General features: G+C 42.3%; 1 protein-coding gene across 2 annotated transcripts in view; it reads right to left on the reverse strand.

The window, feature by feature from the left end:
- The window catches only part of fam131bb (family with sequence similarity 131 member Bb), a 39,574-nt gene that overhangs the window by 3,203 nt on the left and 10,649 nt on the right, over window positions 1-25,722 (reverse strand). Inside the window, exons 2-7 of one of the 2 annotated variants that reach the window (XM_062991475.1) lie at window positions 14,118-14,155; window positions 11,752-11,857; window positions 7,554-7,778; window positions 7,111-7,251; window positions 4,614-4,930; window positions 1,142-1,393 (exon numbers count right to left, since the gene is read on the reverse strand). In XM_062991475.1, coding sequence (XP_062847545.1) covers window positions 1,142-1,393; window positions 4,614-4,930; window positions 7,111-7,251; window positions 7,554-7,778; window positions 11,752-11,857; window positions 14,118-14,155 — 1,079 coding nt within the window. The remainder of the gene's footprint in view (window positions 1-1,141; window positions 1,394-4,613; window positions 4,931-7,110; window positions 7,252-7,553; window positions 7,779-11,751; window positions 11,858-14,117; window positions 14,156-25,722) is intronic. The other variant, XM_062991476.1, reaches the window with a different exon arrangement.

Consider the following 25,722-nt stretch of genomic DNA (forward strand, 5'->3'; position numbering starts at 1 on the left):
TAACCCTAACAGACCCACATGTAGATGACATCTGATGAGAAGAATTTGGATCTATATAAGATAAGATAACACAAAGGAAATTGCAGTATTGCAGGAAATATTTGCAGGAAATATTTTGGAGGAACAGTAAGGAAACACTATCAATTGTGCAAAACGAACACATCCCGGGTTATATCTGTCCACAGAACAACATCCCACATTACCGCTGAACATCCCAGTGACCTTTAACATGGACACATGAACAGAGACGTTAACACCTTCTAGAATTTGCTGTTACCCAGGGATTATTTTTCAATCCATCAGCACTGCATGTTGTGCTCTTAGTATGAGCTTTGCAGGACACCTTCGCCCAGAGAGAGATGATGTTTGTTTTTGACCTGCGTGGGGTTCAGACAAACAAATCTTTCTTTAGAACAGCAACATTCATTTATTCATTTATTCAGTGTCTGTTTTACCACCATCCTGTTGGGGGTCGGGGTGGGTACAATTCACCGGGCGAAAGGTAGGAAACACCCCGGACAGGTAGCCAGTCCATTACAGGGCAAGGGTATCTCACCTAGGGCACTTTCTGGTTGCTCCAATTAACCTGACTGCAAGTCTTTGTACTGTGGGAGGAAACCGGAGCTCGGCTGAGCGCCCCTAGCAGGCACAATTGTCCACTAGTCTGCTGGGTAGCAAAAGATGGGACTAAAAAGTGGGCGGGGTCTGTGTAAGGGACGCTGTGTAAGGATCCTGGTTAGTAGCCAGAGGAGGAACGTGGAGATCAGTGTGTGACTCTCCATGCACCAATCCACCAAAGTACGGGCGAATAAGAAGTGGGTCGGTGGAGTGGCAGGTGTCGGAGTGAGGGCGTGTCAGGAGAATATACCCTCCTCATACACCATCAGGGTCTCCAGCAGAGGAAGAGGAACCAGCTATGACTAAATTGGGAGACAAAATGCAGAAATGAAATAGAAAAAAAGGACCTGGATCGCTCCACCTGGTGCTACCCACCGAGCCACCATACCACCAGGGCAAGTTTTCATCTTATTAACTTATTAACACCTGACTCTGTTCATACAGGCCAGTACCGGTCCCGTTAATTAAAATCCTCACGGTTGAATATTAGTGGTCCACTTGAGACCTAATTTCAGGCTCTCACCTTGACCTCCTCCTGAGCTTCCAGCAGAGGCGAGTATTCCGTTCCCATTTCCTCCGAACAAGCCGTTAACATTCCCTCGGCCGTTGCGGCCACGCCGGCGTACCCACCCACCTCCGCCTGGTGGGTTTCCATGTGCCCCGTGCCCCACAGGTCCACCAGCGGCGGGTGAGTGAGGGGTGGCAGACTGTGTATGGTGCTGTTGGGTGTAACCTGTAAGGACTGACTGGCGCTGTGCAGTCTGTGTTCCAGTATCTGCCAAAACAGGAACGAATGAGTATAAACACAAAGATGACAGTTGACTGGATGGCAGTATATTAGCTATAGGAACAAAGAACAGGACTGTGGGCCTCCCTGCATACTGCTCTAGTCACGTTACAGTTTCAGAACTTCCCCTGAAGCTCGGGTCTAGGACTTCGGAACCTCCATTCTGTGCTGACTGTTGTTCCTTATCTGCTAACAACATCCTGCAACAGCTTAACACACATGTTGCTTATCTCTGTACTTTTCACTCCAGCTTTGCTCGCTCATGTAGCAATATGACTATGGGGATTTAATGCACAAGCTGTATAATACTGATATTCAGGTTATACTGAGCATTAAATCTTTCCAGGACAAATACAGGGCGGGTTAGATCCCGGAGTAACAGTAGAAGAGTAACTCCATTACTGATTTCTATTTCTGTAAAGACTAACGTTATTTTACTCAGATGATCAGATTATCTGCTATGCTATATTCTAGAGAAGAGATGAAACGCTACATTAATTAGCCACTACAGCAGCTTTCTTCGAACACCGCTAACAGCGGGATGTGAAGGTGACCTGCACCGTGAAATCATCCCGTCACATACGATCGTCACACTGATAAAACTCTCCTGATGAGAGGAAAACATCCTCATAAAATTCATTCTCGTCCTTTCAGCTGTTAATATAAACCCTAGATCAGCTTTATCAGCACTGAGATAAGGCCAGGGTTTAAGTCCTAGCGGTTCTCCTCCAGCATGGAGTCAGATTTTCCTCCTACAGGGAGACGGTTCTCCTCCAGTATGGAGCTGGACCTTATACAGATTATTAGAGATAGTACAGGGTCTTACAAAAAGTCTGAGGAAGGGGTTACATCCCCCGTCGTTACACAAATTCATGAAACTGAACAGGTTACAGTCCTGCTTCTCTATATTTTGTGGGTAAGAGTCTCCAAAACCGACACCATACAGCAGGACAAGGATAAAATCCTGAGGCGTCTGTGACATTTACAGTCCGTCTGTCCGTTCATTCATTCAATTTAAATTAAGCTTTTCTTTTTATTTTATTCTTGTCTTTTATTCCTTTATTTAAATCGTTGTATCTGAGCTATTTTCTGTCCTGTAAAGCACTGCTGATTTATAAATAAAAAAATAAATAACGAGCTGGGCTAGACTGGACAAGAGAGGGCGGACACACACGCAGAGATGTTTAAACAAGAGGTTTTAGTAATACACAAGACAAGGTTTTACACAAGACACGACATACAAACACATGACCTAAGCTAAGCTAACCGCTAACCTCACTGCTAAGCTAAACACATAAACAATGCTAATCTAACTAAACACATGAAACGTGAACCTAAACCCTAAGCTAAAGAAGAACTGAAACAAGACTAAACAAGGCATGAACAGTAACAAACAGACAGTAGTAAGCAGACATGAGCTAACAGGGGCTAACAGGGGCTAACAGGAACTAATGAGAGCTAACGGGAGCTAACAGGAGCTAACAGGAGCTAACAGGAGCTAACAGGAGCTAACAGGAGCTAATGGCGCAAAGTGAAAATCCAACCAGTCCTCTTAAGCTGTGGGTAATTAGCTGGAGACCAATCAAAAAAGGGGCGTTGGCTGGAGACTGAGAGTGGCACATAGGCACTCTCCAGGAGCACAGAAACTTTTTCGTGACATAAATATTATATTATTATTATCATGATTTAATTATTAGTAATATTAGTATTATTACTATTATTAATAATAATATATTATTAACCATATTTTATTACATTTTTAATTATTATAATTATCTCATTTATAACTATAATTATAAAATTTATTATTATTATATTGTTATGATTATTATTACTATTAAAATTATTATTATTAGAATTATTATTATTATTAGTAGTAGTAGTAGTATATTATTAACCATATTTTGTTATTATTTTTTTATTTTTAATATTATTACTGATTTGTTATTTTATTATTATTATTGCTATTTTTATTATCTGTATTTTGTTATAATATTACGATTATTATTTTTATCATTATATTATTATAATTATAATTATTTGTATTATATCATTATCTGTATTTTGTTATATTATTATGATTATTATTATTATTATTTATAATAATAATAATAACTTTTAGGAGTTTCTTTGATGCTCAGTTATTAGAAGTAAAATGACCAGTATAAACGTGATTGTGATTTATTTAATATAAAAAATTATCAATACTGATACAAATACAACCTTATAATATTACACGATCTAAATACTAGCATGTATCAGAATGTATTTCTTCATTTTTAATGTAACTAATATTATTTAAAATGTTGCTAAAGAGTAGACACGCTAAGCGTTCAAACGGTTCCTTGTTTATATATTAATGACACAGTCTCCGCCGGGCTGGGGGAGCTAGCAGGACGTGATTTAAGTCTAATTGCTAAAGTGGTACGGCTATCATAAAGAAACAAGACTATTAGTGTAACGGGTCGCCCTGTCACGCTCACTTCCAGTAAGGCAGTAGAAGAAGAACTAGCGGTCCGGCGGGATTTCACGCTTATTAGCGCTAATGTGCTGCAGCTAAATTCAGCGCTGTATAACAAACCGCCTCTGAGTTTGAACTCTACGCTCAACGAGCACTTTATTAGGTACACTTAGGTGTTATATACATTTACTGGTTGTAAGCTCCACCCACCACACTGAAGAACACTGTGGGTATACAATTACTGACTGTAGCCATTTGACCCTCACGGACCAGGTGATGATGGGAGGTGCACAGTTCTGGTATTGACATGATAGTGTGTGCATTAGGTACAGCAGTATTGTTGGGATTATTAAATAGTGTTTAAACTTTCTGGCCACTTTATTAGAACCACATACCCTGAACCCTTATTCAGTTGGCTTAATATTTTTGGTTGGCACTCTATTGAGGCATGTATCAGACTTACAGTACTGTGACAGTATACAGTCTAAGCAATTGAGGGTTAAGGGTCTTGCTCAGTGGTGACAACCTGGCAGTAGTGGGGCTTGAACCAGCGACCTTTCGGTTACTAGTCCAGTACCTTAACCACTAGACTACAACTATTGCAATAAAGGTACCTGTAAGTGTATAAACTATAACTTTAGCGTACCTATAAACTACGATGATGAAAGCATGAAGGTGTTTTGGACAGAACACCTGTGTACCCACCTCCCCCCACCCCCCCCCCCCCCCCCGACGCGGCAGTCGTACCTGTTGCTGTTGCTGCATGATCTGTTGCTGCTGGTATTGCTGGATCTGTTGAAGCTGCTGTAGATGGTGTAACTGGCTCTGGTGTTGGAGGAACTGCTGCTGTTGCTGCTGAGACAGGTACTGAGCCGCGTGTCCGTCGTAGCCGCTGTCGCAGGAGGCTCCGCCGGCCATGACGTAGGAGCCGGCGGCCGGCGAGGCCACGCCCGACTGCTCGTTGCTGATGGGCTCCCAAGCGTCGGACGAGGAGAGGCAGTAGAGTCCCTGTGAGACGTACGTGTGAGGCCACACTTCTGCAGACGAGTGGTGTAAGATCTGGTCTGAAAGAGGCAGAAGATAAACAATGATGCTAGAAATTAGCCAGTTAGCCAATTAGTCAACTAGCTAGCTGTTATAGCGGTTATAACAACCATACGTTTGTTTTACTAGCCGTCTAGGATATCAGAAGTTAGCCTTGTCGGACCTCTGATGTCCAGTTTTGGCGCCTGTGTGCCCATCGTAGGTGCCTTCCATGCTGGACAGGGGTTACCAAGAGCACTTTGACTGACCCTTGACTGCACAGCCCCATATACAGAGGGTTTGATACTCTGTGTTCAGCCACCATAGCCCTTCTATTGGTCTTTACTAGACACCACAGTCTTGGCTTGGTCTTGGTTACCCATCAACTCTTGTCCCTCATCAGATCACTGTTGAGGTCTTCAATGACTTCAACGACTTCAACGACCCTTATTAAGGTCACTCAGGTCTTTGTGCTGCCCGTATCTGCTGTATTCAACACACGTACCAGGAGTATCGACCAGCAGCTCAAGATTTAATCTGTGTACATTTAATGAATGTTTATCTTATTGACCAAACATGATGCGTAACCTTACAGCTGGGCAGGATGTGCTGGTCATGTGTGTATTGCACCTCCAGTGCAGCGTGAGATCCTGCCAGTAGTTAAATAAGACCAAGCGGCTTATTATACAGGTAATATTAGATAATGACAATGTTAAACACGCTTTTTTTTGTCTGCTGCACTGTCTGCACTGCCGACAGTGCACACTAGGGGGCGCCCAGCCAAACGGTAGCAGAGCTGAGATTGGAACCTGGGCACACTGACTCAAACATAACACAAGGGTTTAGACTGGATGCTCCACCCAATTACCAACAACATGCAAAGAACCGTCCACAGACTAACAGAGATGAATTACATCATAAAACTACTCTGGGTACCGGGACTCAGTGGTGTATAACATCAGTTATATTAAACACATTTTGCTTTCCAACTTTGTGGCAACAGTTTGGGGAAGGCTCCTTTCCTGTTTTAACATTACTGCGCCCCTGTGTCAGATCCATAGAGAGATAGTTTGATGATTTTGTTGGAACTCCAGTCCAACATACCAATATCTTATATCATATCATATATCTCATCTTATCATATATCTCATCTCCTTTTATTATATATATCATCTTGTCTTATCATATATCTCATCATCATATATCTCATCTTATCTTATCATATATCTTATCTCATCTTATCATATCATATATCTCATCTCATCTTATCTTATCATATCTTATTATATATATCATCTTATCATATCACATTTTATCGTATATCTAAATCTTATCATATCATGTATCTCATTATCTTATCATATATTTCATCTCATCTTATCATATATCTCATCTTATATATATATATATATAATATATATATATATATATATATATATATATATATATATAAAATCCCATTTCATCATATCTTATCATATTATATAATCTTATCTTATCATATCTTATCATATATCTCATCTTATCTTATGTTAATCATATATATCATCTCATCTTATCATATCTTATCATATTATATAATCTCATTTTATCATATTATATAATCTTATATTATCATATCTTATCATAATATATTATATATCTCATCTTATATTTTATATCTCATCTTATCATATATCATATACCTCATCTTATATTATATCTCATCTTATCATATCTTAACATATCTTATCAGATATCTCATCTTATATTACATATCTCATCTTATATCATATATCTCATCTTATATCATATATCTCATCTTATATCATATATCTTATCATATATCTCTTCTTGTCATATATCTCATCTAATCATATATCTCATCCTATCATATATCTCATCTTATCATATATCTCATCTTATCATATATCTCATCTTATCATATTATATAATCTTATCATATCATACTCAAATTTCCCCCATGGGGATCAATAAAGGAATTTTATCTTATCATATATATCATCTCATCTTATCATCATATATCTCATCATATCATATCATCTCATTTTATCATGTCATTTCATCATATATATCTAATCATATATCATATCTCATCTGTTCTATCATATCTTATTATATTATATATTTTATGTTATCATATCTTACATCTTATCTCATTGTATCATATCCTATCATATATCTTATCCTCTAATCTAATCTCATTTACTTGTTCCTGTACCTCGGCTGGTGATGCTCTCCTGGTTAACCTCACTCAGGTGAGCGACGCTGCCCTGGTTGGATCCTGCGCTCATGCTCTCTCCGTCCAGGGAGTTCCAGGCGAGCAGGGTGGCCTCGGATATCGCAAACTGCTGCATAACACCTACACACAACAACAGACCAGATAAAAAAGAGGGAAATAAAACACATATTATGCTGATACACTTTTATTAAAACTGGAGAAAATATGCTGACACCTTTACAGTCCAACCACAGCTGAGCGAGGAAATTAACTCTAACGGATCAGTCTCTCTCTACACAGACACATTTCCCATCATCCTACTCTCCTGAGAAGAAGGCATGTCTAAATTCTTAGATCCCTTAAAATGCTTCTACTGCGCCTTAATTCTGAGTGATAATCTGACTGATAATCACCCTTCTCCCCCATTCCCTCTCTGGTTTTACCTGCCACAAAGCGAGCCTCCTTCTCTCCTTCGCTGAGGTCGCTGTAGGCGTCGTTCTCCAGCTTGCGCTCGTGCTGGAGGTGGCTGGTGGTGACGCGCCCGGCGCTGGTGCCCCCTGCACCCACTGTCTGCATGCTCCAGTTCTGCCACTCTATCATGTGAGCCACTCTGCCCTGGGCCATGGCGGTGGGCTTCGTCACCTTGTCCTTCATGGATCGGCTCACCCCTGTAGGGTCGGACAGAAGGAGGAGTGAGAGGAGGAACTGTGTCATTCAGAAGAACCTGGGGAAGGATGCTTCAACTCAAAAGGGTGGTGATGTTATGATGTAGGGTTGCCAGATCCAGCTAAAAATATCCAGCCTGAAGTTAAAAACTGTCCTTCAGTAGAAGAAACTAGACCAAAATCTAAGGTGGTGCAGACGTTTTAATCTATGGGTCTATCTATCTATAATCTATCTACGTATCTGTCTGTCTATCTATCTGTCTGTCTGTCTGTCTCTCTATCTGATTATGTTTCAGCTGGAAAAAGTTATTTAACCCTAACTGATGCAGTGAGTAGCTTCTCATTTGTTAAACAACCATGTGGAAAGACACATCCTGTGGTCGTGGAAAAGATGTTCATCTGTTTCAGAAGGGTCAAATTATTGGCATGCATGAAGCCGAGAAAACATCTAAGGAGAAGCTGAAACTACTAAAATCGGGTTAAGAACTGTCCAGCATATTATTAAAAAGTGGATGGACGGGAGGGGGGGGGGGGGGGCATCATCTTCAGGGAAGGAATGATGGTGATCGGCAATCACTTAAACGTTTGGTGAAATCAGATGGTAGAAAAACTCCAGTAGAACTCTGGGATGTTTGATAGTGACAGTAAGAGCATTTCCACACACGCACAATGTGAAGGGAACTCAAGGGATTGGGACTAAACAGCTGTGTAGCCTTAAGAAAACCACTCGTCAGTGAGGCTAACCGGCAAAAACGGCTTCAGTTTGCTATGGAGCATAAAGATTGGACTCTGGAGCAATGGAAGAAGGTCCAGAGTGATGGGCACATCAGGGTAAGAAGAGAGGTGGCTGAAGTGATGCACCCATCATGATCTTGATGGCATCTTGATGGCACGGGCATATTCCAAGATGACAATGCCAGGATTCATCGGGCTTAAATTGTGAAAGAGGTTCTCTAGACAGAAATAAATGTTGTGACGTTGAAGCTTGTGGAAACGATGCCACAGCGAATGCGGGCCGTAATCAAAGCTAAAGGCGCTACAACCAAATATTAGAGTGTGATCTTTTTTTGGCCAGGCAGTCTGTCTGTCTGTCTGTCTGTCTGTCTGTCTGTCTATCTGTCTATCTGTCTATCTATCTATCTATCTATCTATCTATCTATCTATCTATCTATCTATCTATCTATCTATCTATCTATCTATCTATCTACCTGTCTGTCTGTCTGTCTGTCTGTCTGTCTGTCTGTCTATTTATAATATCTATCTATCTATCTATCTATCTATCTATCTATCTATCTATCTATCTATCTATCTATCTATCTGTCTATCTATCTGTCTGTCTGTCTATTTGTCTGTCTGTCTATTTGTCTGTCTGTCTGTCTGTCTGTCTGTCTGTAATATCTGTCTGTCTGTCTGTCTGTCTATTTGTCTGTCTGTCTGTCTGTCTATTTATCTGTCTGTCTGTCTGTCTATTTATAATATCTATCTATCTGTCTGTCTGTCTGTCTGTCTGTCTATTTATCTGTCTGTCTGTCTATTTATAATATCTATCTATCTATCTATCTATCTATCTATCTATCTATCTATCTATCTATCTATCTATCTATCTATCTATCTACCTATCTATCTATCTGTCTGTCTGTCTGTCTGTCTGTCTGTCTGTCTGTCTGTCTGTCTGTCTGTCTGTCTGTCTGTCTATTTATCTGTCTGTCTGTCTGTCTGTCTATTTATAATATCTATCTATCTATCTATCTATCTATCTATCTATCTATCTATCTATCTATCTATCTATCTATCTATCTATCTATCTATCTATCTATTTGTCTATCTATCTGTCTGTCTGTCTATTTGTCTGTCTGTCTGTCTATACATCTATAATATCTGTCTGTCTGTCTGTCTGTCTGTCTGTCTATAATATCTGTCTGTCTGTCTGTCTGTCTGTCTATCTATCTATCTATCTGTCTATCTATCTATCTATAATATCTGTCTGTCTGTCTGTCTGTCTGTCTGTCTGTCTGTCTGTCTGTCTATCTATCTATCTATCTATCTATCTATCTATCTATCTATCTATCTATAATATCTATCTATCTATCGGTCTGTCTGTCTGTCTGTCTGTCTGTCTGTCTATCTATCAGTACACGTTTATAGTAAAATTCATTATGTTGTTCTGTGTGTAACAGAAGCTTTTCGTCTGCAGTAGCCTGAACAATCTCACCTCTCGACCTTTTACATTTTCACCCTCTGATGCATTTCCAAACAAGCCAAATTTAGCAGAAAATATTGTGAACCTGGCAACCCTGTTATAACGTACAGCAAAGAAAATGAGCAGGAAAGTGTTTGTGGATGCAGAGAAGCTGTGATGAGTAAAAATAGGGATTAGTGGCGTTTACACTGTCGATAAATCTTTAAGTGCTGATTAGATGTGACGTCCACATACGAGGAGGAACGAGGCTGAGAATTAATGAGGAAAATGGACTGATGTTAATGAATGTACATGAATGTTAATGATCAGAGGGTGAAAGAGATGGTTATAACTGGTTATGACTGGTTATGACTGGTTATGAATGATGACAGTGAATGAAAAGGGCTGATTGGAGGAGGATGATCACTCTGCTCTATCATTATAATCTATAATGTGTTGTAAATTCAGACTAGACGTCATGTCCACACTACAGTGCTGAATTACTGCAGATGTATTGATTTAATATTAGTTTTATTTACAAATACTCACTACAGACCTCATAATATATTGATTTAGCTTTGATTGATTGATTTTTTTATATAATTCCCCCCCCCCCCTATTTCCCCCCCCAATCTAGTCGTGTCCAATTACCCTGATTACCCTTCACCGCTGACTGAGGACGCCTCTCAACTGACATACGCCCCCTCCGGCACGTACAGTCAGTACAGACTGCATTTTTCACCTGCACGAGTCCAGTTCATACACCGACGAGCACTGTGTACGGAGGGCCACACCCCCATCAGCATTATTCCTCAGCCAGCAGGGGCTGCAGTTGTACCAGTTATGAGGACCTATGATCCGACTTTTTACCCTCTAACCCTGAACAACAGCCAATCGTTGTTCATGCAGCCACCCAATCCAGTCGGAAACGTAGAGCTGAGATTCGATACGATGTATTCGAAAATTCGGCTGATTTAGCTTCTTAACCACAATTGGTCAGATTTGTACTTACTATTCACTCTTTTAGGTGACATTTAGGTGACACGTCCCCAGCATCACTGTGAAGGCAATCCCAGCATTCAGTGCGGCACGACTTTTCTCACGAAAGAACTACAAACGTGGCGGACGAATCAATGCGGAGCAACCAATGAGTTATTTTCACATGTAAATAAATTCTTATTGATGTTTAATGTGTATAAAGGTGGAATTATAAAAGTGTCGTTTATTTGTAAATTGGGGCATCAGGGACACGGAGGAAGACGTTAGCTGGCGTGCTAGCGGATTGAGCGTCCTGAGGCAAACTGTGTTAGCTTAGTAAGCTAAAACTGTGGAGACGTAAAGTAGAGCGTCTAAATAATCTGCCTTATGAGCTCCATGTGTTATTAGAATCCTCTCTACTGAGGCAGCATAAGAAACACGTCACACTGAACTGCACTTTACAGGTTTACACACACACACACACACACACACACACAAAGAGACACTAAATACATCACAAAACACTGAGCCATCTTCACACTACACTACACAAGCAGTCGACACACAGGACCAATCGTATTCCCCGTCCGTCAGCACTCCCAGGTACAAATACGAGCCGAGGGAATTGGAAATTAAAAATATAGCAGGTACAATCAGGTATAATTCCACCAATGACCTCAGGAGCCATTGGCAAGGATCGATAAATGAAAATAAGGGAGTGAAAAGGGCACCCACGAGGGGCCATGTTGGCTCCGGGTCCACTCACACGGACCGGAGCCAACATGGGGTCAGTTACCAGTTGACAGGACAGACACACACCTGACACACCTGACAGTGAGGACTTAGCCAGAGCGCCAATGCCGTAGGCGTTGGAGTTCCGCTTCTTCAGCCGGGGCAGGATGGAGGTCGTGTCCTCCATGGAGAGCTGGACGGGAGAAGACACAGAAAGACAGGAAACGGGACGGGGGGGGGGGGGGGGGGGGGGAGAGGAAGTGCAGCAGAAGAGGAACAGTGAGAGGAAAGGAACGTTCGAGTTGGTGAAACTGTGCAGATATTATTAGAATGGAGAAGGACAGGAGTGATGGGAGAGTTAGCATTCCATCAACATGAGCATGGAGGACTACATTTCCCAGAAGTCTGCTGGTTAGTGTTGGTCCTGGTGCACCGTGGGAAGTGTAGTTCGAGGCGGTTTTGGTTAGCAGCGGGCTCTAATGGCTACCGTTATTACGGAGGGGGGCCGCGGGGGCAGGCGATGGGGCGTGAGGGGGCAAGTCAAAGCTTTCTAACGTGAATTCTAGAGAAATAAAGAAAGAAAATAAATAATGAAAACCAGAGAAAGGAAAGCAGAAGGAGGGAGGGATAATCACGGCACTTACGTTGATTCCATCCCATGAAAAGTCTGTTCGGCCACGCTGGGAGAGAAGGGAACGCAAAAGTGGGGGAGAAAGGGAGGGATAGAAAAACACAGCAAGTATGGCAACAGTAGAAAAAAGGACACGGACAGGACAGAGGGATTTGTGACAGTATTTCAAAATTGAAGAGAGAAAGAAAGGAGAAATGGAGGGGAGGTTTGATCCGGAGAGAACACAGAGGTGAAGATATGTGGCGCTCTAATCAGTCTCACGTTTTGAGGGTATAAATTACATATAAATTGCATTTTGACCATTATGACCGCCTTCCTAATATTGTGTTGGTCCCCACTAGACCCCTGAAGGTGTGCTGTGGTATCTAGCAGCAGATCCTTTAACTCCTGTAAGTTGTGAGCTGGGGCCTCCATGGATCGGACTTGTTTGTCCAGCACGTCCCACAGATGCTGGATTGGATTGAGATCTGGGGAATCTGGAGGCCAAACTGGTTGTTGTTCTCCTCAAACCGTTCCTGGGAGCATCATCCTGCTGAAGGAGGCCACAGATAACCGTCTCCATGAAAGGATGAACATGGTCTGCCACAATGCTTAGTTGGGTGCTATGTGTCAAAGTAACAGCCACATGGATGGCAGGACCCGAGGTTTCATGGTGCCATGTGTTCCGAGATGTGTTCTCAGACCAGGCCACCTTCTTCCATTGCTCTGTGTCCAGTTCTGATGCTCACGTGCACATTGTTGGTGCTTTCGGTGGTGGACAGGGGTCAGCATGGGCACCCTGACTGGTCTGCAGCTATGCAGCCCCATACACAACAAACTGTGCTGCTCTGTGTATTCTGACACCTTTCTATCAGAACCAGCATGAACTTCTTCAGCAGTTTGAGCTACAGTAGCTCCTCTGTTGGATCAGACCACACGTGCATCACTGAGCCATGATCCTGTCGCCGGTTTACCACTGTTCCTTCCTTGGAGCACTTTTTGACCCAGTCGTCTAGCCATCACAATTTGGCCCTCGTCAAACTCTCAAAGCTCAAATCTTCACACTCGCTTTAAAAAGCACCAAGGTTCTAAGAATCCTAAATGGAACCGGTTCAAGAACCTTGAGTTATTGTGGTGGAAACGTGCTACATGTGACATTTGCTTGATCGTTTCATAACAGAGCTGCATCATGGATCTGAGGAACCGTGTTTTACACCACAGCTGCTGCTCTTTGCTCGTTTTTGTTGAGGTTCTCGAGGTCACGGCTCAGTCGTACATAATTTAACACACACGGCTGCAGAGATTCTGCTGAATAATTGAGGACGTGCATTTCTGTGGCTTTTCAATCTTCTCAAGGTTGTTTTTCTACCTCAGTATAAAGAATCAACTAAAACCTGTACAGAACAGGGATAGAACCCAGGCTATCGCAAAATTGCTGCTGTGAGGCACCCACAACACCCCACAACAATTTGTATCCGTGTGTTCCATTAGGAATATCAAGAAACATAAAGGAAAAGGAAGCAGAACTGCACATGGCATTGCAGACTGATATCATTGTAGCTGGCACGGTGGGCGGAACTGGCCATAAAGTCAGAGATAACAAAGACTGTTCATTTAGATGGAATATATGATCGATCAGTTGTACTGTCACTAGAAATTGGTCTACAGCTCGACCACCAATCAAAGCACAGCGTTCTTTGTAGTGACAGCAGGGGGTGACAAAGGAGCATCTTTAATTTAACTTTCACTTTCCAACGCAAATTGAACACGCAGGTATGAAGGATTTATTTGCTCAGATTTGTATTTCTGAGAGTAAATTTAAGTATTTTGTTGCCAGACTCACCTGCTCCCCGTCCTTCTGTACCGGAACCCCATCTGCAACTTTAGGGAACAGAGGAGAGGAAACAAAGAGAGAAATTTGAGGTTTGGATCAACATAATAAACTAAATCCAGAGTTAAAACCTGATATCAAACTGTAAATGATTCTGAACCTTTATCAGGTCTTTATCTGACCTGTGATGGACTGAATTAGATCCACTGAGACCCTGACCAGGATAAAGTGGTGAAAAAACAGACAATGAATAAATGAATGATAAATAAATAAATGACTTTCTTGTGCAGTCGTGTTTTTAATTCTTGTTCACCTCTGAACACAGACGAGCTTCTGGTAAATAAATGTAGAATTTAATAATCGACCCCAAACTAACAGTAAATTATTATTTATTTAGTATTATATATAATTAGATTATTAATATTATGATTTATTTATTCATTAATTTATTCATTTATTTATTTACTCATTTATTCATTAATTTTTTCATTTATTTATTTATGTATTTATTAATTAATTTATTTATTAATGTATTCATTCATTTATTAATTTATTTATGTATTTATTAATTTATTTATTTATTCATTCATGTTTTATTTTCTAATTAATTAATTAATTCATTCATTTATGTATTCATTCATTTATTCATTCATTTTTTACTTACTCATTTATTCAATAATTAATTCATTTATGTATTTACGTATTTATTTATTTATTTACTTATTTATTTATTTACTCATTTATTCATTAATTAATTCATTTATGTATTTACGTATTTATTTATTTATTTACTTATTTATTTATTTACTCATTTATTCATTAATTAATTCATTTATGTATTTACGTATTTATTTATTTATTTATTCATTTATTTTTGTATTTTTGTATTTATTATTTTTGTTTATTTATTAATTAATTTATTTTTTTATTTATTCATTCATTTATTCATTTATTCATTTATTTATTCATTTTTATTTTTTTTTATTTTTTTTTTTTTATATTTACCACCACTACTTTATCGTATTGAGGGTTGCAGTGGGTCTAATTCACTGGGAAAATGGTCAACAGTCCATCACAAGGCAAACACACACACACACACACACACACACACACATACACACACACACACACGTATATATACACTAGATGTCTTTGTACTGTGGGAGAAAACCGGAGCACTCACGGGAAACCCATACAGACACAGGGAGAACATGCAAACTCCACACTGAAAGAAATCAAACCCAGGACCTTCTTGCCGTGAGGCGACAGTGCTACCCACCAAGCCATCTTTCAGCCTACTGACACTTCATTCCCATCCAAATAACACATGTAGACATGCAGGGTTTGAGGTTCTCGACCCTCGCAGGTCTCCTGGTGCTACAGCAGCGCTGTGTTATATTAACACCATTAAATAAAAACAAACCTCATGAGACTGAGCACGTGCAGGAATGTAATTATCAGAGGAGCTGTTATAATGAATCCAGCTATAATTAGGACTCGTAGTGAGGAGTGGTGAATACAAGTGGTTCACTAGGATCTACTTTATGTGATGAGTTGTGATGCTGGTTGCTTTGCGAGTGATAATATTTGAATACGTTAGCAGTCATGTCCCTCTGTGCTGCCTAGTCTGGCCTGCAGTTGGGGCCACAGAGGCGCAGAATCATGTTGATTGGTCAGCGTCTTGTATTGACAATCACCTGTGACTTCTGTCCCTCTGCGCTGCCTAGTTTGGCCAGCAGGTGGAGTTAGAGAGCTCAGTTGCACTGTGAGCGCTAATACGCTCCAGGTGGAAGGTTTCCTACATATCACGACTTCTATCTGTCGTCTCTGTTAGGTCCTTGGTTGGCATATTAATTAGCCTTAGGAAAGTGTTAGCATTTCTGTTCGTCCAGGTTAGCAGATTGTTTAGCTTAGCAATCTGTTAATTTTGTTCTGGACTCATCTTTAGCATTAGCTTAGCTTAGGGTTTAGCAGAGGGAGCACGGAGTTACAGCCCGACCCGTTGTGAGCACTAATGCGCTCCAGGTGGAAAGATTCCTACTTATCACATTTTCTTCCTGTCTTCTTTGTTAGTGCATTAGTTGGTGCACTTCTTCGTCTTGAAGCCCTGATGCTGTTCCAGAACACACTGTGAGAGCAGAATGCCCTAAATGTGCCACAGCATTCGTGTTTTCTAGGCTGTAAACCCTGAAGAAACCTGAAAGCCCTGAAGAACTCTGAAGAACCCTAAAAAATCCTGAAAACCCTAAAGAAACCTGCAACCCCTGAAAAACCCTGAAAACCCTGAAGAACCCTGAAGAAACCTGAAACCCCTAAAGAAACCTAAAACCCCTGAAGAACTCTGAAGAACCCTGAAAACCCTGAAGAACCCTGAGGAACCCTAAATAATCCTGAAGTACCCTAAAGAACCCTGAAAAACCTAAAGAAACCTGAAACCCCTGAAGAAATCTGAAGAACCCTGAAAAATCCTGAAAACCCTAAAGAAACCTGAAACCCCTGAAAAAACCTGATACCCCTGAATAATTCTGAAGAACCCTGAAAAATCCTGAAAACCCTAAAGAAACCTGAAACCCCTGAAAAAACCTGATACCCCTGAAGAACTCTGAAGAACCCTAAAGAATCCTGAAGTACCCTAAAGAACCCTGAAAAACCTAAAGAAACCTGAAGAAACCTGAAACCCTTGAAGAAATCTGAAGAACCCTAAAGAATCATGAAGAACCCTGAGGAACCCTAAAGAATCCTAAAGAAACCTGCAACCCCTGAAAACTATGAAGAACCTTGAAGAACCCTGAAAACCCTGAAGAAACCTGAACCCCCTGAAGAACTCTGAAGAACCCTGAAAACCCTGAAGAACCCCGAGGAACCCTAAATAATCCTGAAGTACCCTAAAGAACCCTGAAAAACCTAAAGAAACCTGAAACCCCTGAAGAAATCTGAAGAACCCTGAAGAATAATGAAGAACCCTGAGAAACCCTAAAGAAACCTGAAGAACCCTAAAGAACTCTGAAAATCCTGAAGAACACTGGAAACCCTGAAAAACCCTGAAGAACCCTGAAGAACCCTGAACACCCTGAAGAACCCTGAAGAACCCTAAAAACTCTAAAGAATCCTGAAAACCCTGAAAAAATCTGAAAACCCTGAAGAACACTGAAGAACTTGGCAGAACCCTGAAAACCCTGAAAAACCCTTAAAACCTTGAGGAACCCTGAAGAACCCTGAAAACCTTGAAGAACCCTGAAAGCTTTAAAGAACCCTGAGGAACCCGAAAGAATCCTAAAGAAACCTGCAACCCCTGAAAAACCCTGAAGAACCCTGAAGAACCCTGAACACCCTGAAAAACCCTGAAAAACCCTGAAGAACCCTGAAAACCCTGAAAAACCCTGAAGAACCCTGAACACCCTGAGGAACCCTGAAGAACCCTGAAGAACACTGAAGAACCCTGAAAACCCTGAAGAACACTGAAGAACACCGAAGAACACCGAAGAACACTGAAGAACCCTGAAGAACACTGACAATCCTAAAGAACACTGAAGAACCCTGAGGAACCCTGAAGAACCCTACATTTAGTCACAAAAACACACGTGAGAAGTCATGGCATGACATCTATGGCTTTAAGGGCAGTTGTAGCCTAGCAATCAAAAGGTTCAAGCCCCACCACTGCCAGGTTGCCACTGTTGGGCCCTTGAGGAAGGCCCTTAACCCTCAATAGCTCAGACTGTATACTGTAACTGTACTGTAAGTCACTTTGGATAATAATGTTAAACATGATCCTCTGTGTTTCTGTAATCGTGGAGCTTTTCTATTGCTCAGGGGTCCAGGCTTTGTGCTCTTTCTACCAACTTACGCCACACGCATCACCCTAAAGATCTCTAAACAGCAGCCCTGCTACGGATGTGAGCTTCGTGGGTCTTAGTAGAGATTATTTTCTTCTGACACCAGTGTGGCGTCGACAGTGACCGAGACGAGTCGGAAGAAATCAATTTTGCTCTTTTATTGAGAAGAATGGACTCGCAGGCGGCGCTTGCTGGCGTGAGATAGTCGGAGGAGAAACAGGTACAGGTCTGGAATGATCTACACCCCCCCCCCTGAAGAAAACTGAAGATGAGTGGCCACGACTTCATTATCTCGTTCCCACGCCTTATTAATGTGTGGCCACGACTTCATTATCTCGTTCCCACGCCTTATTAATGTGTGGCCACGACTTTATTATCTCGTTCCCACGCCTTATTAATGAGTGGCCACGACTTCATTATCTCGTTCCCACGCCTTATTAATGAGTGGCCACGACTTCATTATCTCGTTCCCACGCCTTTTTAATGTGTGGCCACGACTTCATTATCTCGTTTATGAACTTGTGGTTGATGCTTGATTATTTGAAGCAAAATGGCCAGTATAAATGTGTTTGTGATTTATTTGATATAATATTTCTCAATATTAAAATAAAGTTTTTTTGTTCTTTCAAGGTAACTTTTAAATAAAATAAACTTTTTATAGCCGTGTATATAAGGGTGGTTAATGGGCGGCACGGTGACTCGGCGGGTAGCACTGTCGCCTCACAGCAAGAAGGTCCTGGGTTCGATCCCCAGGCGGGGCGGTCCGGGTTCTTTCTGTGCTGAGTTTGCATGTTCTCCCGGTGTCTGTGTGGGTTTCCTCCGGGTGCTCCGGTTTCCTCCCACAGTCCAAAAACATGCAGCCAGGCTAATTGGAGACACTGAATTGTCCTACAGGTACTGAGCCGCTAGGATGCACAAACCAGTGCACTGTAGTGCCGGTCCCAAGCCCGGATAAATAGGGAGGGTCGTGTCAGGAAGGGCGTCCGGCGTAAACACTGTGCCAGATCAATAATGCGGATCACGATCCACCGGCGACCCCTAACGGGAGCAGCCGAGGAAATAGATAGATATGATATATGGGTGGTTAATGTTGGAAAGCCGAAGCATAACATTTATTTACAATAATTGTATTTTGGGCGTCCAGGTGGCGACATGCTCTCCTCGGATGTAATCTGGTATCTCTCAGCAGCGTAAGACAAATTGAGTCACTAAATCGGGGAGAAAATGCATTAAAAATGTATTTTTTAGCAGTGAGAGTCACTAAAACAAATTCATTTTGTCTGTATATTATTTTGGATTCTATTTGTTATACCTGCCATTAAGAATTTGGAATATAGAATAATCATATAGCGCTGAAACAGGCTAACACTCCAACGGTTTTAGCATACCAGTACTGGCACCACAGGGTGCGCCACAGGGTGCCAGCGTAGATTAAGCCTTCCATACACAGCCTGCAAATTAGAGATCTTTATTTAGCCAACAGCGCTGAGCAGGATGAGTAAAACTCTGCGCTAGCGTTATCACTGACTGCTCTTGAGCGTGATTATAGCTATTCCCGCTATAATTACTTCAGCACGGCCGCTGACACAAAAGGCCAAGTCATCCCGCAATTTATCACCTAACCGGGCGACCTTTAGCCGCTAAAGCGCAGAGTTAGCAATACGGCTCAAAGACGAGATCTAAAGCTTCCACACACATGCTAATCACCTTCAAATAAACCTGTTTGTTAGCCTCAGCGCTAGAATACGCTGCATTTTCCATCATCCTCCGGCCCGTCTGTACGGCTGACTGCGCTCTACCACAATGTGCTCCTGCAGATGCGCCGCGAGGTAATGAGACTCGATCACATGATCTTATTAGCGAATCTCGCGTGAATCCCCGGAGTGAAACGGAACGAAAGTCACCAGACAGATCAGAGAGGAAAATACAGCCGCGGCTCCGGCACAGTAAAGTCTGTACGGGCGTGTCCCACCGGGGAGTGAAACTACACACAGACTGTATTATCATCACCATTACTAATACGACCATTACCATCACCAATAACAACACTACCATCATCAATATCACCATCACCATCATCACCATTAGCAATACCACCATTACCACCATCATCACTACCATTACCTTGACCAATACCATCAGCACCATCATCACCACCATTACCATCACCAATATCACCAAATACCACCATTACATCACCAATATCACCATCAACACCAACATCACCACCATCACCAATATCACCGTCACCATCACCACCATCACCAATATCACCATCACCATCACCACCATCACCAATACCAATTCTATCATCATCACCATTACCATCACTATCATCACCCCCATCATCATCAATATCATCAATATCACCATCACCACCATCATCAATATCATCAATATCACCATCACCCCCATCATCATCAATATCATCAATATCATCAATATCACCATCACCACCATCATCATCATCACCAATATCACCATCACCACCATCATCATCAATATCACCATCACCGCCATCATCATCACCAATATCACCATCAACACCATCACCAATACCAATACTATCATCACCACCATCATCATCAATATCATCAATATCACCATCACCACCATCATCATCACCAATATCACCATCACCGCCATCATCATCATCACCAATATCACCATCAACACCAACATCACCAATACCAATACTATCATCACCACCATTACCATCACTATCATCACCACCATCATCATCACCAATACTATCATCACCATCATTATCATCAATATTACCATCACCACCATCATCACCAATATCACCATCACCATCAACACCAATACCAATGCTATCATCAGCGTCACCATTAGCAATATCACCATTATCAACATCACTAATACCACCATCATCATTACTACCATCACTATCATTACCACCATCATTACCACCACCATTACCAATACCACCATTACCATCATCGTCACCATCATCACCAATACCACCATTACCATCACCAATACCAACATCACCAATACCAATAATATCATCACCACCATCTCCAATATCAGCATCATCATCACCACCATCACCATCATCTTCATTACCAATACCACAATTACCACCACCATTACCATCACCAGCTTTACATTTTCATTTACATTTTCAGCATTTAGCAGACGCTTTTATCCAAAGCGACTTACACAATGAGCAATTGAGGGTTAAGGGCCTTGCTCAGGGACCCAACTTGGTGGTGGCGGGGCTTGAACCGGCAACCTTCTGTTTACTAGTCCAGCACCTTAACCACTGAGCTATCACTTATGGATGACATGCAGCTAAGCAAAGTGATGTGTAAACTCTGCCTCACCTGTCATCATGAAACATCAAAAACAACTAATAATGAAATCTAATTATATTAATATGATTGTAATTATTATTGTGATTATTATGTTTCAATAAGGAAATAAGTGTGCTGACATTGTGTACCAGGCAGGTTTGGCAAAAAAGGAGCTGGCAAGTATGACAGAGAGAAACTGTGATATATAGAAAAAACTCCAGCCTGGAGCGAATTATTGTATTTGTGGCGTCTCCGTGCCCCCTCTGCCGGCCAAAAAGAAAGAGCAGGAGGACACGACTCTCACGTGACTCACTGCCAAACTCACTCTGCAGCTATTTATGGTGGTTCAAACCTGCTTTTTTGGAATTATAATGCCAGGCTTGATACAGTCCTGTTTTCCACCAGCGCAGATGCCAGCGTTCTTTATTTCTTAATGCGAGCTCAGACAGTGTCACAGAACTTCTCGGCCATCACAGTAGAAGCAGTCTGGATGGGTAAGCTGCCCCAGAGGTGGCATAAATGGTGAGTATATAACGTTATAGACACATTTTATTATTTATAGATTTATAATTCTGGCTCTGAACCAACCTCACCACACCTCACCACCGCACGGCTCTGATTGTACGACAGAAGCCCGAAGACGCACTTCAGTTCCAGTCCAGAATCATCTGGACGTTTGTGGTTTTGCCACGTTTGTGGTAAAACGCTCGGCTTAATAAAGACACTAATTATAACGCTGTAGGTTCCTGCTGACCTCATGATCTGGAACATTAATTAATGAACAAAGGCATGTCAGTGTGTGTGTGTGTGTGTGTGTGTGTAACAGAGCATGAGAGCGTATCCGTGGCTGCCGTGGATCGCTGACCGCCTCTCGGGGAACATCATTGTCATCCACCTCTGTGTCACACACACACACTCACGGCGGGACACATTACGGCTCATCAGTCACTCCGCAGAGCAGCGTTTTCACCGAGGGGGGCCGGTACACCGCCAACGAGCGCCTGACCCGCCTGATAAGCAGCGTGTGGGCGTGTTTCAAACCATCACCGAGATACAAACGGTAATTTATCACAGCCTCCGTCTGAAAGCAACACCTCGTCCTCCTCACACGCGTCATGATCATAACAGCGCGGATGTGACGAGATACCAGCTGACAAAACGTAGTGCCCAAGTTACTGGATCTAAGCGGCGGGATATTCCGCTGGCACAAATCTCAGCTCTGCTACCAGTCGGCTGGGCGCCCCCTAGCGGGTACGATCGGCTGTGCAGACAGTGCAGCAGACAAAATCGACCGCTAATCTGCTGGGTGGGAGAAGACGGGACTTAAAAGTGGGCGCTGTGTAAGGACCCTGGTTAGTAGGGGTCGGTGGAGCGTGCATGTGTCTGAGAAGGATTTGGTCGCTCTCAGGAGCTCAGTGAATTCCAGCGTGGTACCGTGATGCCACCTGTGCAACAAGTCCAGTCATGACATTTCCTCACTACTAAATATCGACTGTCAGTGCTGTTATAACAAAGTGGAAGTGATTGGGAATGACAGCAACTCAGCCATGCAGTGGTAGCCATGTAAAATGACAGGGCGGGTCAGCGGATGCTGAGGAACATAGTGCGCAGAGGTCACCAACTTTCTGCAGAGTCGATCACTACAGACCTCCAAACTTCATGTGACCTTCAGATTAGCTCAAGAACAGTGTGTAGAGCTTCATGGAACGGGTTTCCATGGCCGAGCAGCTGCATCCAAGCCTTACATCACCAAGTGCAATGCAAAGCGTCGTATGCGGTGGTGTAAAGCACACCACCACTGGACTCTAGAGCAGTGGAGACGTGTTCTCTAGAGTGATGTGTGTGATCTGTCGATCCGATGGACGGGTCTGGGTTTGGCGGTTGCCAGGAGACGGTACCTGTCTGACTGTATTGTGCCGAGTGTAAAGTGTGGTGGAGGGGGGATTATGGTGTGGGGGTGTTTTTCAGGAGTCGGGCTCGGCCCCTTAGTTCCAGTGAAAGGAACTCTTAATGCTTCAGCATACCAAGAGATTTTGGACACTTTCATGCTCCCGACTTTGTGGGAACAGTTTGGGGATGGCCCCTTCCTGTTCCAACATGACTGTGCACCAGTGCACAAAGCACAAGGTCCATAGAGACGTGGATGAGCCAGTTTGGTGTGGAAGAACTTGACTGGCCTGCACAGAGTTCTGACCTCAACCCGATAGATAGAACACCTTTGGGTCTGACCTCACAAATGCGCTTCTGGAGGAATGGTCAAAAATTCCCATAAACACACTCCTAAACCTTGTGGAAAGCCTTCCCAGAAGAGTTGAAGCTGTTATAGCTGCAAAGGGTGCCGACATCATATTAAACCCTATGGATTAAGAATGGGAGTCACTCAGGTTCATGTGTGTGGGAACGCAATCGAGCGAATACTTTTGGCAATATAGTGTACGTTAAAGCCTTCATCATGCTGCTAACGCTTTATTTAATAACTACTGCTCAGCCTATGCAGGCTAGGTGTTACGCTTGACCTCAGCTGGTTTAAGTGACCTTCTCACTTTACACTGTAATTGTTTACATAATATTATGAACTATTATAAATACGTTCTCTGTGATGGCTTATGTAAAGAAGCATTTACGGTTTAATCCTTGATGCCATGTGTTTTAAGTTCCATAGGACTGCTAAGACAGGGAAGCAGACGCAGTGAACACTGGCAGAGAGTAGGGTCACCATTTGGCCCCTTTTTTTCCCCTACATGTCCTCGTTTTTGGACCTAAAAATCACCAAAACTGTCCAGCATTCGGCTTTTGTAGACATTTTTTTTATGCACAAGCGCAGATGAAAATTCACAGATGAATTACAGAAAAATCAGTGTTTTCATCTCGGTCGGGATCCTCGGGAAGCAGAAAGAATGACCTGCAAAGTGTCAAATAAAGGCACCAGTTCAGCAAAACACAAAACTGCAGCTAAAGGAGAGAGTTTATCAGATAAAGAGCGGCTAAAACAGAAGATGCTGTTAGTGCTGCAGAGGGCGGCACGGTGGCTCGGTGAAAAAGGTCCTGGGTTCGATCCCCAGGTGGGGCGGTCCGGGTCCTTTCTGTGTGGAGTTTGCATGTTCTCCCCGTGTCCGCGTGGGTTTACTCCGGGTGCTCCGGTTTCCTCCCACAGTCCAAAGACGTGCAAGTGAGGTGAATTGGAGACACTAAATTGTCCATGATATTAAACTTGTGAACGGATGAATCTTGTGTAATGAGTAACTACCGTTCCTGTCATGAATGTAACCAAAGTGTAAAACATGACGTTAAAATCCTAATAAACAAACAAACTTACTGCTGCAGAGGGAGTTTTTGCATTTCACACCACGAAGCAGTGGTGTGTGATACTGTAAAATTTGGTATCGAATGGCGCTCAGGTGGCGCAGCGGTAAAGTACGCTAGCGCACCAGAGTTGGGGTTTTGAAAACATCGTATCGAATCTCAGCTCTGCCTCCCTGACTGGGCTGGCCGGCTGCACGAACAACGATTGGCTGTTTAGGGTTAGAGGGTAAGAAAATCGGATCATAGGTCCTCATAACTGGTGCGACTGCGGCCCCTGCTGGCCGACTGATGGCGCCTGCACAGGGCTGAAGAATAATGTTGATGAGGGTGTGGCCCTCCATACACAGTGCTTGTCGGTGTATGAACTCGACTCGTGAAGGTGAAAAATGCAGTCTGTACTGATTGTACGTGCCGGAGGGGGGCGCATGTCAGTTGAGAGGCGTCCTCAGTCAGCGGTGAAGGGTCGAATCAGTATAGAGGAGCAATCAGGGTAATTGGACACGACTAGATTAGGGGGGAAAATTGGGGGGGGGGAATAGAAAATAAAAAAAATTAAAAATTGGTATCGATCCGATAGGAAGTAAATACAGGGCCAGTATCGCTGATACCGATACCAATACAGATACTTTTTAATAATTAAGGTAGATGCATCATCAAATTGCTAAATCTGAATGAATTTTCATGACCTTTAAGTGTATTATTGTAATACACATTTTCTTTAAGTAGCTGCTCTCAGTAAGGATGTAAATAAATTCAGTTGTTTAAAGCTCAGATTTCTTGTTTCTGGTGCTTTACTTTCTCACAACGTTACCATCACGGCGTATCACCACCAAGCGGCTAACTCATGTAACTCATGACTCATATATACCACATAGTTGTGTTTGCTGGTTGAATAAATATGTACATTTTTAATAGTGACCGAATATACGTGTCCTTGTTCATTTAAAATAAAAATCGATGCTATTCTGTTTACATTTATAAGCACAAAGTCAAAAGAAAAGAGCTCTCGTTCACCCAAACACAGAATAAGAGCCTCACTACGCATGCACAGATTCATGTGTGTAAGGTGCGTCAGTACTTTACATACATATAGTTTACACTATTATTTCCATAAAATTGCCCTTATTTCTGTATCTGCAAAGTATTAAAAAACGTACAATT

The sequence above is a fragment of the Trichomycterus rosablanca genome, chromosome 3, assembly GCF_030014385.1.
Source record: "Trichomycterus rosablanca isolate fTriRos1 chromosome 3, fTriRos1.hap1, whole genome shotgun sequence".
In the NCBI taxonomy this organism is placed as follows: domain Eukaryota; kingdom Metazoa; phylum Chordata; class Actinopteri; order Siluriformes; family Trichomycteridae; genus Trichomycterus; species Trichomycterus rosablanca.